Below are 15,641 nucleotides of genomic sequence, written 5' to 3'. Positions count from 1 at the left end.
TGAGAATGTGTGAGTGTGTGTGTGTCTGTGTGTGTGTGTGTCTATGTGTCTGTCTGTGTGTGTGCGCGTCTGTGTGTATCTGTGTGTGTGCGTGTCTGTGTGCGTGTGTGTGTGTGTGTGTCTATGCCTGTGTGTGCATGTGTGTGTGTCTGTGTGTGTGTGTGTCTGTGTGTGTGTGTGCGTGTCTGTGTGTGTGTGTGCGTGTCTGTGTGTATGAGACGCTGTGTGTGTCTGTGTGTGTGCATCTGTGTGTGTGTGTTTGTCTGTGTGTGTGACTGTCTGTCTGTCTCTGTGTGTGTGTGTCTGTGTGTGTGCGTGTCTGTGTGTGTGTGACTCTGTGTGTGTCTGTGTGTGAGACTCTGTGTGTGTGTGTGTGTGTGTGTGTGTGTGTGTGTGTCTATGTGTGTGTGCGTGTGCATCTGTGTGTGTGTGTGTGACTCTGTGTGTGTGTGCATCTGTGTGTGTGTCTGTGTGTGTAGGTAGTGCTGTCATCCCTAGATCCCTATTAATCCAGGGACCCGGATCAAATCCTGTCACAACAGATGGTGACATCTGAATTCAGTAAAATCCTGGCATTCTGGGTCTAATCATGAGTTGAAACTATTGCTGAGGGGAAAACCCATCTGGGTCATCAATGTCCTTTCGGGAAGGAAGCTGCCTGCTCTGGCCTACACGTGACTCCAAACCCACCGCAATGGGGTTGACTCTCACTCTGGGCAATTAGGGATGGACATTAAATCTTCATCCGGTGAATGAATTAGAAAGCAGACCTTTAATATTCTTTATTCTGGTTTGACGAAAAGTATATTGTGACCCGCAATGTTCTCTTTATCGTAATGCTGCCAGATCTGTTGAGGATCTCCGGTATTTCCTGTTTTTATTTCAGAGTCTCAGGATCGGTAAGGGTGGCATGGTGGCTCAGTGGTTAGCACTGCTGCCTCAGAGCACCAGGGTCCTGGGTTCGATTCCAGCCTCGGGTGACTGTCTGTGTGGAGTTTGCATGTTCTGTCTGCGTGGGTTTCCTCCAGGTGCTCTGGTTTCTTCCCACAGTCCAAAGATGTGCAGGTCAGGTGAATTGGCCATGCTAAATTGCCCGTAGTGTTAGGTGGATTAGTCAGAGGGAAATGGGTCTGGGTGGGTTACTCTTCGGAGGGTTGGTATGGACTGGTTGGGCCGAAGGGCCTGTTTCCACACTGTAGGGAATCTCATCTAATCTATGAGTGTTGGATCAGCCGTGATCCTATTGAATGGGAGAGCAGGCTCAAGGGGCTGAATGGTCTCCTCCTGTTCCTGTTTCTTCAGGCCTTCTGGTTGCATTATCAGTTAGGGAACCAGGTGCTGGTGAACGTGGTTGTGGAATTCTCTGTAGGTTCCAGGCTCCCTATGAAAACATCCATCTGAGATCTCCATCGGCCGATAGTATCTTATTATCTGGATATTTCTGAATCGTCATTGGATTGATTCTGAATGGAGCTGGTTCCATACCCCGTATGGGCAGGTGGGTTAGATTTCTGGTTGACAAGGAAGTCAAGCATTATGGGAGAGAGAGAGAGAGAACAATGTGATCGTGCACATGATGGGGTGGTACGGTGGCTCAGTGGTTAGCACTGCTGCCTCACAGTGCCAGGGACCTGGGTTCGATTCCAGTCTCAAACTGTATGGAGTTTGCACATTCTCCCCGTGTCTGTGTGGATTTCCTCCGGGTGCTCCAGTTTCCTCCCACAGTCCAAAGATGTGCAGGTGAACTGGCTATGGGAAGTTGTTCATAGTGTTCAGGGATGTGCAGGCTAGGTGGATTAGCCATGGGAAATGCAGGGTTATAAGGATGGGAGAGTGAGTCAGGGTGGGTTGCTCTTTGGAGGGTTGGTGTGGTCTTGATGGGACAAATGTCCTGTTTCCACACTGTCGGGATTCTATATCAACCCAGTCTGGGCCGAATAGCCTTGTTTCCTCTCTCTTTGAGAGATCACAATGAATTCAAGTGGGGCTATTCCTTGTAGCTGAAATGAACAGTGTATTCATGGAAACCACTGAATCCCTACAGTGTGGAAACAGACCCTTCGGCCCAACAAGTCCATACTGACCCTTCGAAGAGTAACCTTCCCAGACCTATTCCCCTACCCTATTGCTCTGACAACTGCACCTACACATCCCTGAACAGTATGGCCAATTCACCCCGACCTGCACATCTTTCGGCTATGTGAGGAAACCGGAGCACCCAATCGAAACCCACTCAGGCACTGGGAGAATGGGTAAACTCCACACAGGCCGTCACCCAAGGGTGGGATCGAACCCGGGCCCCTGGCGCTGTAGGTGTAGTTAAACACACGAGGGATAAAGGGATGGACAGTTGGTGCTAAGAGGGTTGGGAAATAGATCATAAGGTAGAGAGTGTAGAAGGTAGAGCATTGCAAACTGAAAGATCTCACTCCTACACATTGCATCATGCTGAGAGGATCAGAAGGATGAGTTCCTTTCATGGACATCTTGCAGCAACATGGAGACGTGAAGCCCCGATGCTTCGATAGGTTGTGTGTAGATGGCTCTGTTGGAATACCCACTGCTGTGTTTTATACATTATCCCCGTCAACATCCTCAGGTGCTGCACTGTCAGGTTTGTGCGGATAATTCCCGTCTCTGTTCTTTCCACTAAGAGAATTACCATCTCCCTTTTCACAGAAAGATTCTCCTCTGGAAGCCAACAGGATGGAAACAGCATCTTGGATTTATCCGATTGCTTTATGACCCATTAAAAATGTGCAACCCTCGCAGGAACATATTATTCTGATAGTCATCTCTCATGGTATTTTATTCATGATATCACAACACTACATCATGTGTGATATGAGCATATCATATTAATATTTTATTGACGGGATTGAACTCAGAATGGGATGTCACTGGGGACTAAGGACAAGATTCTTGTGAAATAATTCCTTATTATCACAGCTAACATTATCAGAGTTTATCTGCAACGGCTTTGTAGATAATGTTAACAGTCCCAGCTCATTGTATTGTGCGATGTTCATATTCAGGTCTTTAACTAATGAGCTTTATTTGTAAAATGAAAGGACATTCTCTTTGATGCACGTGGGCAGAGACTGTAAACTGTTCTGTCTGCAGGTCTTTCTTTTTGTATTTACGATGTGTTCTCTTTCAATATTTTGCAGACCAGACACAGATGAATAATGCGGGACCCACCTACCCTCTGATCTCGCAGATGCCTCAGCCCCATTCCTACCCCTCTTTGGGACAAGGCTCACATTCCTTTGAGCAGCAAGTCCCAGGCAAAGAGTTGAATAAATACGCCTCGTTAAAACTCGTGGGTAAGTGAACGGAGATCGGGGGCGGGTACCTGAAGGTTCTCCTCATGTGTAGGCTTTCATTCTCTCCATCAAGCTGATCCTGATGAGGGGTCTCTCATCAGGGGTTGGATCTTGGGCTGGGAACGAGTGAGATGTCAGTATTTCTTATCTCAATGAAGAGAAACTTCAAAACGCCTTGAGGGATCCAGGTGTCCTCGTGACTTACAGTAAACCATTGTGCAGGTACAGCAGGTATTAATGGAACCTTGGCATTTATTGCTAACGGAATGGAGTAGAAACGTAGCTGAATGTTGTTGCAGTTGTAGAAGGCGTTGGTGAGACTGCGTCCAGACAGTTGCACAGTTCTGTCCTGTTATATGAGGAAGGATGTGACTGCATTGGAGGCAGGTCACTCGCTCAACCCCAGAGATGTGGGCCAATCCAGAATTTCAGGTCCTAGTTTTAGGGTCAGGCAGAAAACATTTCAAACAAAGATGGGGAGGAATCCCTTCTCTCCAAGGTGGCCATGATGTCATAGTGCTGGTGTTGGACTGGGGTGGGCAAAGTTAAAAATCACACAAAGGCTTAACTGCAATCTAGATTTGTTCAATATAATCACATCAGTTGGATGACACTTTGATCTTTTACTATAAATTCCATCTCCTATGATACTGCCCCACTAGCTAGCTGATGAAGGAGCAGCGCTCTGAAAGCTAGTGCTTCCAAATAGACCTATTGGACCATAACCTGGTCAGCCCTTCATCAGGAAGGGCTTTTGCCTGAAATGTCAATTTCCTGCTCCTCGGATGCTGCCTGACCTGCTGTGCTTTTCCAGCACCGCTCTAATCTTAACTCTAACCTCCAGCATCTGCAGTACCCACTTCTGTCTATAACCTGGTGCGGCGTGAGTTTTAACTTTCTTCCAAAGGACCACGAATCTGTCGAATTCACTCGCCCAGTGGACGCTGGGACAGTGAGTAAATGTAAAGAGATAGATTTTTAATCAGTAACGAGTTGAAGGGCTATAGAAGTGGGATTGAAAATGGAGTCAAGGCTAAGATAAGACCAGCCATGATCATATTAAATGATGTAGCAGGCTCAAGGGGCAGAATAGCCTACTGCTGCTCCTAGCTCTGATGTTAGCCCTGGGTTCACAGATGGCTTACGGTCCCTATAGAGGCCCTGTCGGCTACCTCTCCCACAGCCAGGACATTGGATGACCCACTCCCAGTCAAAGTGGTGGCTCAATGTTGACTGTAATACTGCCCCCACCCTGGCCATCATCTTGCCATTCACTCCCAGTAGCTGCTGGTGCTGATTGGAAAGTCGTGACACCATTCTCTCCTGATAGATCCGCACATTGGCCAGGGTTGGGTTTTCCAAGCGATTTGCTAACAGCTCTGTTAAAAAATCCACCCCGTGATCCCCTCCTCTGGATCACCTCAAGATTCTGCTATCCCAATATCCTTCAACATCCCCTGAGTGGTCTTGTGATGCTCGTCACTGTAAGCTCCCCATCAGGGGCACGGGGTCGATTACCGGGTGGATTATAAAGTCGATTACTGTGTGAATTACTGGGTGAATTTTGAGGTGGGTTACGAGGTGGATCATGGGGAGGATTGCTGGGTGGATTATGAGATGGATTATGGGGCAGGTTAGGGGGTGGAATTACAGGGTGGATTACTGGGTGAAATGCTGGGTGGATTCCTCGGTGGATTACAGGGTGGATTACAGGGTGGATTCCTTGGTGGATTACTCGGTGGATTACAGGGTGGATTACAGGGTGGATTACAGGGTGGATTACAGGGTGGATTACTAAATAGACGACTGGGTGGATTATTCGATGAATTACTAGGTGGATCACTGGGTGGCACGCTCTGTCTCCCATGTGGCAGAACCAACTGAGAAAGGCTGCACCCAAATTGACCTTGTGCCAACCTCCCTGGACCCTGAAGAAGGGCTCATGCCCGAAACGTCGATTCTCCTGCTCCTTGGATGCTGCCTGACCTGCTGCGCTTTTCCAGCAACACATTTTCATCCCTGGACCCAACCTCATAATGACACGAGCGGCCATTTCCAGACATTCACATTCACAAACCAGCTTGGTGCTTCAGTGGGCTGGGGTATTATGACCAAGGAATATTCACACATGTTCGCCAAGTGTGCCAGATCTTCCACTCCGGTAACAAACAGAATTGCTCTTGGAATGTTCAGAGTATCTGCACAATAACTGTACTGTCTGTTGATTTGTTTTGGGATTGTGGCCCAGGGTGATGTTACGATGGAGGAGTGGATGGAGAACACTAACCAACAATGGCAACTCTGGCTGACCAGTAACTATCCAGAAGGTTCACTTTGGTGATTTGGGGCTTTTACTTATCCCCATCGCTGTTGGTGCCAATAACGTTGGCACAGGGGAGCTTTTGCAATGGTGGGGCCAGCAGAATGACTTTGCCACCAGCAGGATGTGGTGGGGTTGGAGGGGGTCCAGAGGGGGTTCACAAGAATGATCCCAGGGATGAAGGGCTTGTCCCATGAGGAGTGGTTGAGGACTCTGGGTCTGTACTCAATGGAGTTTCGAAGGATGAGGGGGATCTGATTGAAACTTACTGAGAGGCCTGGATGGAGTGGGCTTGGAGAAGGTATTTCCACTAGTAGGAGAGACTAGGATCTGAGGGCGCAGCCTCAGAGTGAAGGGACCAGCCTTTAGGACTGAGATGAAGAGGAACTTCTTCAGCCGGAGGGTGGGGAATCTGTGGAACTCATTGCGCAGGGGGCTGTGGAGGCCAAGTCATTGAGTGTGTTTTAAACAGAGATTGATAGGGTCTTGATTAGCAAGAGAATAAAGGATTATGGGGAGAATGCAAGGGGATATGGTTGAGAAACATATCAGCCATGATGGAATGGTGCAGTAGAATCGATGGGCCACATGGCCTTGTTTAGCTCCTATAGCTTTTTGTCTTATGGACTCAAAATGTTAATTCTGTTTGCAAGTTTGGAGAAGATTTGTAGCTCAGGTTGAGGTTCTGGTTGTAGGATTGCTCGCTGAGCTAGAAGGTGCATTTTCAGACGTTTTGTCACCATACTGGGTAACATCAGGGGGGCGGCACGGTGGCACAGTGGTTAGCACTGCTGCCTCACAGTGCCAGAGACCCGGGTTCAATTCCCGCCTCAGGTGACTGACTGTGCGGAGTTTGCACATTCTCCCCGTGTCTGGGTGGGTTTCCACCGGGTGCTCCGGTTTCCTCCCACAGTTCAAAGATGTGCAGGTCAGGTGAATGTTAGGTAAGGGGTAAATGTAGGGGTATGGGTGGGTTGCGCTTCGGCGGGGCGGTGTGGACTTGTTGGGCCGAAGGGCCTGTTTCCACACTGTAAGTAATCTAATCTAATCATCAGTGAGCCTCTGGTGAAGCACTGGTGGTGTGGCCCGCTTTCTATTTATGTGTTTGGGTTTCCTTGGCGATGCTATTTCCTGTGGTGACGTCATTTTCTCAGGGGATGGTAAGTGGGATCCAAGTCAATGTGTTTGTTGATAGAGTTCTGATTGGAATGCCATGCTTCTCGTATGTGTCTCTGTTTGGCTTGTCTTAGGATGGATGTGTTGTCCCAGTCGAAGTGGTGTCCTTCCTTATCCATATGTGAGGATACTAGCGAGAGTGGGTCATGTCGTTTTGTGGCTAGTTGGTGTTCATGTATCCTAGTGGCTAGTTTTCTATCTGTTTGTCCAATGCCGGGTTTCTCCAGCATTTTCCGTGTTTGTTTCAGATTTCTAGCATCTGCAGTATTTTACTTTTATTGATGAGGAAGTAGATTTTTGCTTGCTTCTTATCCCATTGTCCAGTCTTGTTTTGTACAACTGTCTTTCCCTGTCTTACAGCGATGAATACACACCCCAAGGTACTTGGTTGGTTTTAAAGCATTTTAGGACACCTTGAGTTTGGTTGCTATGTAAATGCAAGCTCTTCCTTTATATGTTTGCTTTCAGGCTTCCTCATCGCAAAAAGCCTTTCACAGGAGTTTGATTCACAGGCAACTTTGTAGATGTCCTTGTGAATTCCTGTGGCAGCTCTTGCTGTGAGTTGTTGCTATGGCTGCAAGCTTGGCAGAAGACCAGGCACATCAGGTCAAAGAAGTCAAACTGCAATCAGCTCGAATCTTCCCATCCAAATAATCGCTCAAAGTCTTTGATTCCACAGAATGGCAGAGCCCATACTCCACAGGGAGAGGCCATTGGGCCCATTGTTTCTGGGTCATGCATATTTTAAATTAATTCTCGGGTCGTGGGCGTTGTTGATGTGCCCCTACATTTACTGCCTCGTCTTCCTAGTTGCCCCCCTTGAGAAGGTAGGGGTGAGCTGCCTTCTTGAACCACTGCAGCCCACCTGCTGTGGGTTGACCCACCATCGTCCACATGGTCCACTCTAAGCCCTGTAGATTTTTCTTCCTGGTAACGCCCCTCAGTTGAGCTTCCGCGAGTCCTTTTTCTCTTCAAATTCAATCGTGAGCTTGCGGGAATGTTGCCAAGGCGGGGGAGTTGTCGCTATGAGGAGAGGTTGGACAGGTTTGGGGTCGATTTCCTTGGAACAGCGAAAGGCTGAGGGGGGCGACCTGATTGAGGGATACAAAGTTGTGAGGGTGAGAAACGGAGTAGGCAGGAGGAACCTAGAAACCAGCGGGCATAGGTTCAAGCTCAGCGGCAGGAGGATTAGAAGGAACATGAGGAAAAGGGGTTTTTTTACGCAGAGGGTGGTGGGTGTCTGGAATTGGCTCCCTGAGTTAGCGGTGGAGGCAGAGACCATAAACATTTCCCTGGATCTGCAGCTTTGAGCTGCAGGGCTATGGAAGATGGGATCAGAAAGAGTGTCTGGGTATCTTTGGGTTAGGCATGGGCACGATGGGCCAAATGACCTCTTTCTGTGCTGTATCATTTCTGTAGTTGTGTGGATGTATATGCCACTGGCTAGGTCAGTCTTATTGTCTGTTCCTAACTGCCTTTGAGAAGGACAAGTGCAGCAGATATATGAGAACTCCTACACTTGAAAATCCATTTCCCCCCACTGACTCACTCAGCACCTTGACTTGGAAATATATCGCCACTCCCTCAGTGTCATTGGGTCAAAATCCTGGAACTCCCTCCCTAAGGGGATTGTGGATGCCATCTTCTTCAGGGGCAAGTAGGGACAAGCAACAAATGCCAAACTTGTTGGCAACACTGACCTTCAAAGAATGAATTTATTAAAGATTGCCAACAGCGCTCCCTGCATTGATCCAATTTGTCAGAGCAATAGAAATTAGTCAGACAGAAAAACCGAAATATCAAGAAGTGAAACAAGCATCAACCAGAAGCTGAGTAGAAAAGGGGATAGGTACTTGCAATGTCTAATGGCAGGGAACATTTTCAAAACCCATTTACATATTGAGTACATTTTGGCAAGAGTATAAGTGATAGTTGTTGTCAATGTTGAGTAGATACTAAATAAGTCAGTGACAGTGAAAAGACATTTTAATTCAGCTCTAGCCTCAGATCTCTCCCACTGCTTAAACTCAATTATAGTATTCTGCACACGGCAGCCATTTTGTGGTGTTACTGGTCTGTACTGATTCCTGGAAGGTTTTATCGTGTGAATTTACTGGGAGTTGTGAAGGGGGTTTGTGATAATGTATTAGGGGAGTACACCAGATCCGCTGAAGTGTCATGGCAGACTCAAAACACTCACTCTCTCTCTGTCTCCGCAAATACTGCCAGACCTGCTGAGTTTCTCCAGCATTTCTTGGTTTTGTTCCAAATTTCCAGCGTGTGAAGTTCCTTATATCGATTGTTGATTCCTTCAGGGTGGTACCAGCTGAGAAGGAGTGCTGTCATGGAGTCATACAGCACAGAAACAGACTCTTTGGTTCAACCAGTCCATGCCGAACATAATCCCAAAATAAACTAGTGTTCCCCTTCCCCACCTTACCCCAGTTCCAACCTTCCAGCTCAGCACCTCTTCTTACCTGTCCATCTTCCTTCCCACCTATCTGCTCCACCCTCCTCTTCGACCTATCGCCTTTATCCCCACCTCCATCCACCTATTGCACTCTCAACTACCTTTCCCCTAGCTCCACCTCCCTCCCATTTATCTCTCCACCCCCGAGGCTTCCAACCTCATTCCTGATGAAGGGCTCCAGCCCAAAACGTTGGTTTTCCTGCTCCTCGGATGCTGCCTGACCTGCTGGTGCTTTTCCAGCACCACTCTGATCTTGATTCCAATCTCCAGCATCTGCAGTCCCCATTTCTGCCTGCCTACACTCCAACCCCTTCTTATTCCAATACTTACCCAAATGCCTTTTAAATGTTGTAACTGTGGCCTGCAATCGACCACTTCCTCAGGAAGTTTATTATACACGTGAATCACCCCCCTTGTAAAAAATTTGCTCCTCATGTCTTTTTTAAATCTCTCTCCTCTCACTTTACAAATATGCCCTTTATTCTTAAATCCTCTACCCCAGGGGAAAAAAACCCAACCAATGACCCTATCCATACCTCTCTGTAAACCTCTATAAGGTCACCCCTCAACCTCCGGTGGGAAAGGTCCCAGCCTTTCTCCCAGACCCAGCAATATCTTGGGAAATCTCTGGTGAACCCCGAGAGTTCAGGAACCTGGTCAGCTTCATTAGCTGGAGCTTCTGCATTCAGTGCCGGGGGAGGGCAGTGTTCTTGGCCGACCGAGGTACTTGGCTCCGTGAGCACTTTAGATGTACCACATGACCCACCGAGGACAGTCGTCCGCCAGTTTCTGGAGGAAATTCCTCTACCGAGGCCTTTATGTCAAGTACACACCGTTGCTTGGGACAAATATCACATTTGGCAGCGTGGAAATCAATAAACAGGCTGATGAAAGTCACTCGCAAAGGTAATGTATGAGTGACATGGCCAAGGGATAAATTAAAATGGAAAAATTAAAAGGCAAGTAAGATTAGAGCATCATCACGGATTTGTTCAGACCCCATTATGGGTTTGGAAGCCACTCCCCATCCTGACTTGGAAATATCTCGCTGTTCCTTCAGTGTCGTTGGGTCAAAATCCTAGAAAACTCCTTCCCTAACAGCGCTGAGGTGTCCCTATACCCAAGGACTGCAACAGTTCAAGATGGCACCTCCCCCCCACCTTCCCTGGGACAATAAATGTAGACTGTGAATATTTACTTGAATTAATCGTTTCGGTTTTTGTTCTGAGTGTTTTCATTTTTCTGCGAATGCCAAGTGTACCTCGTTGGTGCAACATTATCCTCAAAACACGATGTTGGATGCACCGATCTAAATTGAGAGCTCAGTTTTTTTTTCAGACTGAAACATATCCACAAACACTCCAAGGTTATTTGACTTTGAAGAAGAATTGTACAGAGCTAGTTTCATCACAATATCATCCCACAGGGGCTGAATAATTGACCTGCATTTTGTAAGTTTACGTTGACTTTCAAAATGTAGTTGCTAACTTACCTATCAAGATCTACATCGTGCAACTCGACAAAAATCACTTCGGGAATCATTTTAAACCAGCAGAAAAAACGGTGACAGACGTTGCTGGAAAAGCTCAGCAGGTCTGGCAGTAACTGTGGAGAGAAATCAGAGTTAACGTTTGAGGTCAAGTGACCCTTCCTCAGAACAGTTCTGAGAACAACTCTGGGTTCTGAGGAAGGGTCACTCAACCCAAAAGTTAGCTCTGATTTCTCTCCACAGATGCTGCCAGAGCCGCTGAGCTTTTCCAGCAATTTCAGTTTTCATTCCTGAATTATGGTTCTTTTGGTTTTAACATAAAACAGCGACCTATTCTCAGTCTTTCAAATGGTGGCATCAGGGAATAAACTCAATTCCATAATCTCCTTCATCTGAATTGTCTTCAGTTCTTTGACCAAAGACAGGTCTGATTCACAACATCATGATCTCTACCATGAGGTGGGGGACCAGGCAATTCTGGATTGGGTGATGTGTAAGGAGGCAGAGTGGATTAGGCAGTTTAAGGTGAAGGACCCCTGAGGGGGCAGTGACCATATGATGATAGAATTCACTCTGTGGTTTGAGAGGGAGGAGCTGGAATCAAATGGAATGGTCTTACGACTGAGTAAAGGTAACTACAGAGACAGGAGGGGGGTAGCTGGCCAGAGTTAATTGGAAGGAGAGCCGAGCAGGGAAGGTGGGGGGAGCAGCGATGGCAGGAGGTTCTGGGAGTAATTCGGGGGAGGCACAGCAGAAACCCATCCCAAGGAAGAAGAAACATACTCAGGAAGGGGTGAGGCACCCATGGCTGACACAGGGAAGTTGGGAGAAGATAAAAACAAAAGCAAAGGTGTATGATGTGGTGAAGATTACTGGGAAGATAGAGAATTGGGAAGTCTTTGAAAAAACAGCAGAAGATAATTTTAAAAAGCAATGACAATGGGTGGGGGAATTGGAAGATGCAAAATTAGGATAAGCTAGCTAGTAATATGGAAAAGGATCGCTAGAGCTTATTTTCTATGTCTAAAGGATAAGAGAGAGGCATTGGACCGCTGGAAAATGAGGCTGGAGAGGCAGTAATGGGCAACAGAGGAACGTTGCAGGAACTGAATCGGGAGTTTTGCATCAGTCTTCAGAGTGGAAGACACCAGCAGCAAACCAGAACTTCAAGAGAGTCAGGAGGCAGTGGTGAGTGTAGTGACCATCACTGAGGAGAAGGGGCTAGGGAAGCTGAAAGGTCTGAAGGTGGATAAATCACCTGGAGCAGATGGACTACAGCCCAGAGTTCTGAAAGAGATAGCTGAGGAGATTGCAGAGGATTTCTGGACTCAGGGAGGGTCTCAGAGGACTGTGGAATGGCTAATATTTAAGGAGCGAGGGAGGCAGAAGACAGGAAACTAAAAGGGAGAAGGCAGGAGAATGGGGTTGAGAAACACATCAGCCATGACAGAACAGTGGAGCCGACTCGATGGGCCGAATGGCTGAATTCTCCTCCTGTATCTTAGAGAAACAGGATGTGATCCATCCCAGTCAGCAATATGGCTGACTCTTAACGGCCCTCTGGACAGTCTGGGCTGAGTGAGAAGAGACTCCCTCATCCTGTGAATGAATAACAAAGACACGGTGCGTTGGGTGAACGGAGAGGTTAGGGGCCAGGTCAAAGCTCTTAACGGAAATGTTGGAATGAGATGCTGTTACTTTACCGAAAGCAATAGTGGTGGATTGAAGAGACTTTTCAGAGAGCGAGATGGTACTGATTTGCACATTGCTCCTTCAAACTAATTCATCAGGAAGAAAGCTAAACAATAGCTGAGAGAATCAGGAAAGGGCAGCATTGTTGAGGGTGGGTGTTGAATGACCGTGACTCTTCCTGGGGAGTTCAAAGAGGTAGCGAGCTGATGAAATGGAACAGACCCAGATTACAATGAACATTGGAGTGCTGCTTTAAAACGCTAATTAACTGATGGAGGGAGAGAGAGAGAGAGAGAGAGAGAGAGGCATAAGGAACCACAATGTTCACGTGTACTCATCCACAGGCTGGTTAATCCATTCACTGAAGTAGAGCGAGTTTGACTTGTGGAGATTGTACAACTGAAGGAAAATAGGTTAACAAGCTACTCTGGAGAAAGCTGAACCAGAGGAACCTGCTTAATATGCAGGAATAAATTAAAGCACAATCTCTAACAAAGAGTGCTGTATTTGATATTGATACTGAGAGGCAGGTAAATGGGGGAGTGGGATGCTGTTCTCGTTCCACATTGATAGCTCGTGTCTGAGGTCAAGCAGGTGCTTCTATAGCAGTATCTCCCAAACTACAATGACAGCATGGAAACATTTTTAAAGATTAGATTAGATTAGTATGGAAATAGGCCCTTCGGCCCAGCAAGTCCACACCGACTCTCCGAAGAATAACCCATCCAGACCCATTCCCCTACCCTACATTTACTCCTGACTATGGGCAATTTAGCATGGCCAATTCACCGAACCCACACATCATAGAACATAGAACAATACAGCGCAGAACAGGACCTTCGGCCCTCGATGTTGTGCCGACCTGTGAACTAATCTAAGCCCATCCCCCTACACTATCCCATCATCATCCATGTGCTTATCCAAGGATTGTTTAAATGGCCCTAATGTGGCTGAATTAACTACATTGGTAGGGAGGGCATTCCACGCCCTTACCACTCTCTGAGTAAAGAACCTGCATCTGATATCTGTCTTAAATCTATCACCCCTCAATTTGTAGCTATGCCCCCTCGTACAAGCCAATGTCATCATCCTAGGAAAAAGACTCTCACGGTCTATCCTATCTAATCCACTGATCATCTTGTATGTTCTATCAAATCCCCTCTTAGCCTTCTTCTTTCCAATGAGAACAGTCCCAAGTCTCTCAGCCTTTCCTCATAAGACCTTCCCTCCAACATTGTTGGACAGTGGGAGGAAACTGGAGCACCTGGAGGAAACCCACGCAGACACTGGGAGGATGTGCAAACTCCACACAGTCAGCTACCCGAGGCAGGAATCAAACCCGGGTCCCTGGCACTGTGAGGCAGCAGTGCTAACCACTCAGATTCTATGCCACCCAGTCAAACAAGAACTTAAAATGCTGGAGAATCTCAGCAGCTTCTGTGGACAGAGAAGTCTAGTTTCAAATGCAGTGTGACTTCTTCAGGATGGAAAGGGATTGGAAAAGTGACTGGATTGACACTTTGCAGATGATACCAAGTTGGGTGGGAGGGTGAGCTGTGGGGATGCAGAGATCCTTCAGCATGGTCTGGGTAGGTTGGGTGAGTGGGCACATCAATGGCAGATGCAGTATAATTCGGATAAATGTGAGGTTATTCACTTTGGAAGCAAAAACAAGATGGCAGACTACTACCTGAATGGCTGTAAACTGGGAGAGGGGAGTGTGCAGGGGGACCTGGGTGTCCTTGTGCATCAGTCGCTGAAGGTAGGCATGCGGGTGCAGCAGGCGTTAAAGAAGGCAAATGGTTTGTTGGCCTTCATTGCGGGAGTTTTGGAGCAGGGATGTGCTGTTGCAGTTATACAGGGCCTTGATGAGACCACACCTAGAATATTGTGTGCAGTTTTGGTCTCCTTTTCTGAGAAAGGGTGCTCTTGCTCTTGGGGGAGTGCAACGAAAGTTTACCACGCTGATTCTGAAAATGGCGGGACTGACATCTGAGGAGAGATTGACTAGGTTAGGATTGTTTTCGCTAACAGGAATTCAGACGAGTGAGGAGGGATTTCATAGAGACTAGTGCAATTCTAACAGGACCAGACAGGGTAGATGCAGGGAGGATGTTCCCGATGGTGGATATATCCAGGACCAGGGGTCACAGTCTGAGGATTCAGGGTGAGCCATTTAGGACAGAGATGAGGAGACATTTCTTCACCCAAAGAGTGGGGAGCCTGTGGAATTCATTACCACAGGAAGGAGTTGATGCCAAAACATTGAATGTGTTCAAGTGGCAGCTAGATATAGCACATGGGGCGAATGGGATCAAAGGTTATGGGGAGAAAGCAGGATTGGACTACTGAGTTGGACAATCAGCCATGATCGTGATGACAGGCAGAGCAGGCTCGAAGGGCCGAATGGCCTCCTCCTGCTCCTATCTTCAATGTTTCTTAAAGGGAAAGTGCTCAAAGGGAGGAGCAAGTGGAATGGATGGGGAAGGGGAGATTGTGATGAAGTGGTATTGTCATACAATCTCTATCTACAGAGCGGGCACAGGCCATTTGGCCCATCACGTTCACACTGTCCAAAGGGCACCTTACCCCATCCCTGTAATCCTGCATCTCCCATAGCCAATCCACCTAACCTGCTCATCTTTGGGACTGTGAGAGGAAACCCACGCAGACACAGGGAGAATGTGCAAACTGCACACAGACAGTCACCTGAGGCTGGGATCAAATACGGGTCCTTGGCGCTGTTCGGCAGCAGTGCTAACCACTGATCCACCATGCCATCTCACCAGCCTCGCAATCCAGACTCCCAGACTAATGTTCTGATTGGAATCCCACCAGGGTAGATAGAGAAATTTGAAATTGTTTTTAAAGGTCTGGAATTAAAACTCAATCTAATGACAATGCTGAGTTAATTGACAGTAAAACCCATCAGGTTCACTCATAGAATCCCTACACTGTGGAAACGGGCCCTTCGGCCCAACCAGTCCACACCGACCCTCCAAAGAGCAACCCACCCAGACCCTTCCTGTACTGCTCTGCATTTACCCCTGACTAATGCACCCTACATATCATTGAACACTTTGGGCAAGTTAGCATGGCCAATTCAACCTGACCTGCACATCTTTGGACTGTGGGAAGAAACCAGAGCACCCGGAGGAAACCCATGCA

General features: G+C 47.5%; 1 protein-coding gene across 1 annotated transcript in view; it reads left to right on the top strand.

The window, feature by feature from the left end:
* shisa9a (shisa family member 9a) overlaps window positions 1-15,641 on the top strand; it is a 325,898-nt gene that overhangs the window by 279,703 nt on the left and 30,554 nt on the right. Inside the window, exon 3 of the mRNA XM_072560123.1 lies at window positions 3,171-3,326. Coding sequence (XP_072416224.1) covers window positions 3,171-3,326 — 156 coding nt within the window. The remainder of the gene's footprint in view (window positions 1-3,170; window positions 3,327-15,641) is intronic.

The sequence above is a fragment of the Chiloscyllium punctatum genome, chromosome 40 (assembly GCF_047496795.1).
Source record: "Chiloscyllium punctatum isolate Juve2018m chromosome 40, sChiPun1.3, whole genome shotgun sequence".
Lineage (NCBI taxonomy): Eukaryota > Metazoa > Chordata > Chondrichthyes > Orectolobiformes > Hemiscylliidae > Chiloscyllium > Chiloscyllium punctatum.
Note: the sequence above shows the minus strand (reverse complement) of the source record. Positions and strands in the feature narration are given on the sequence as shown.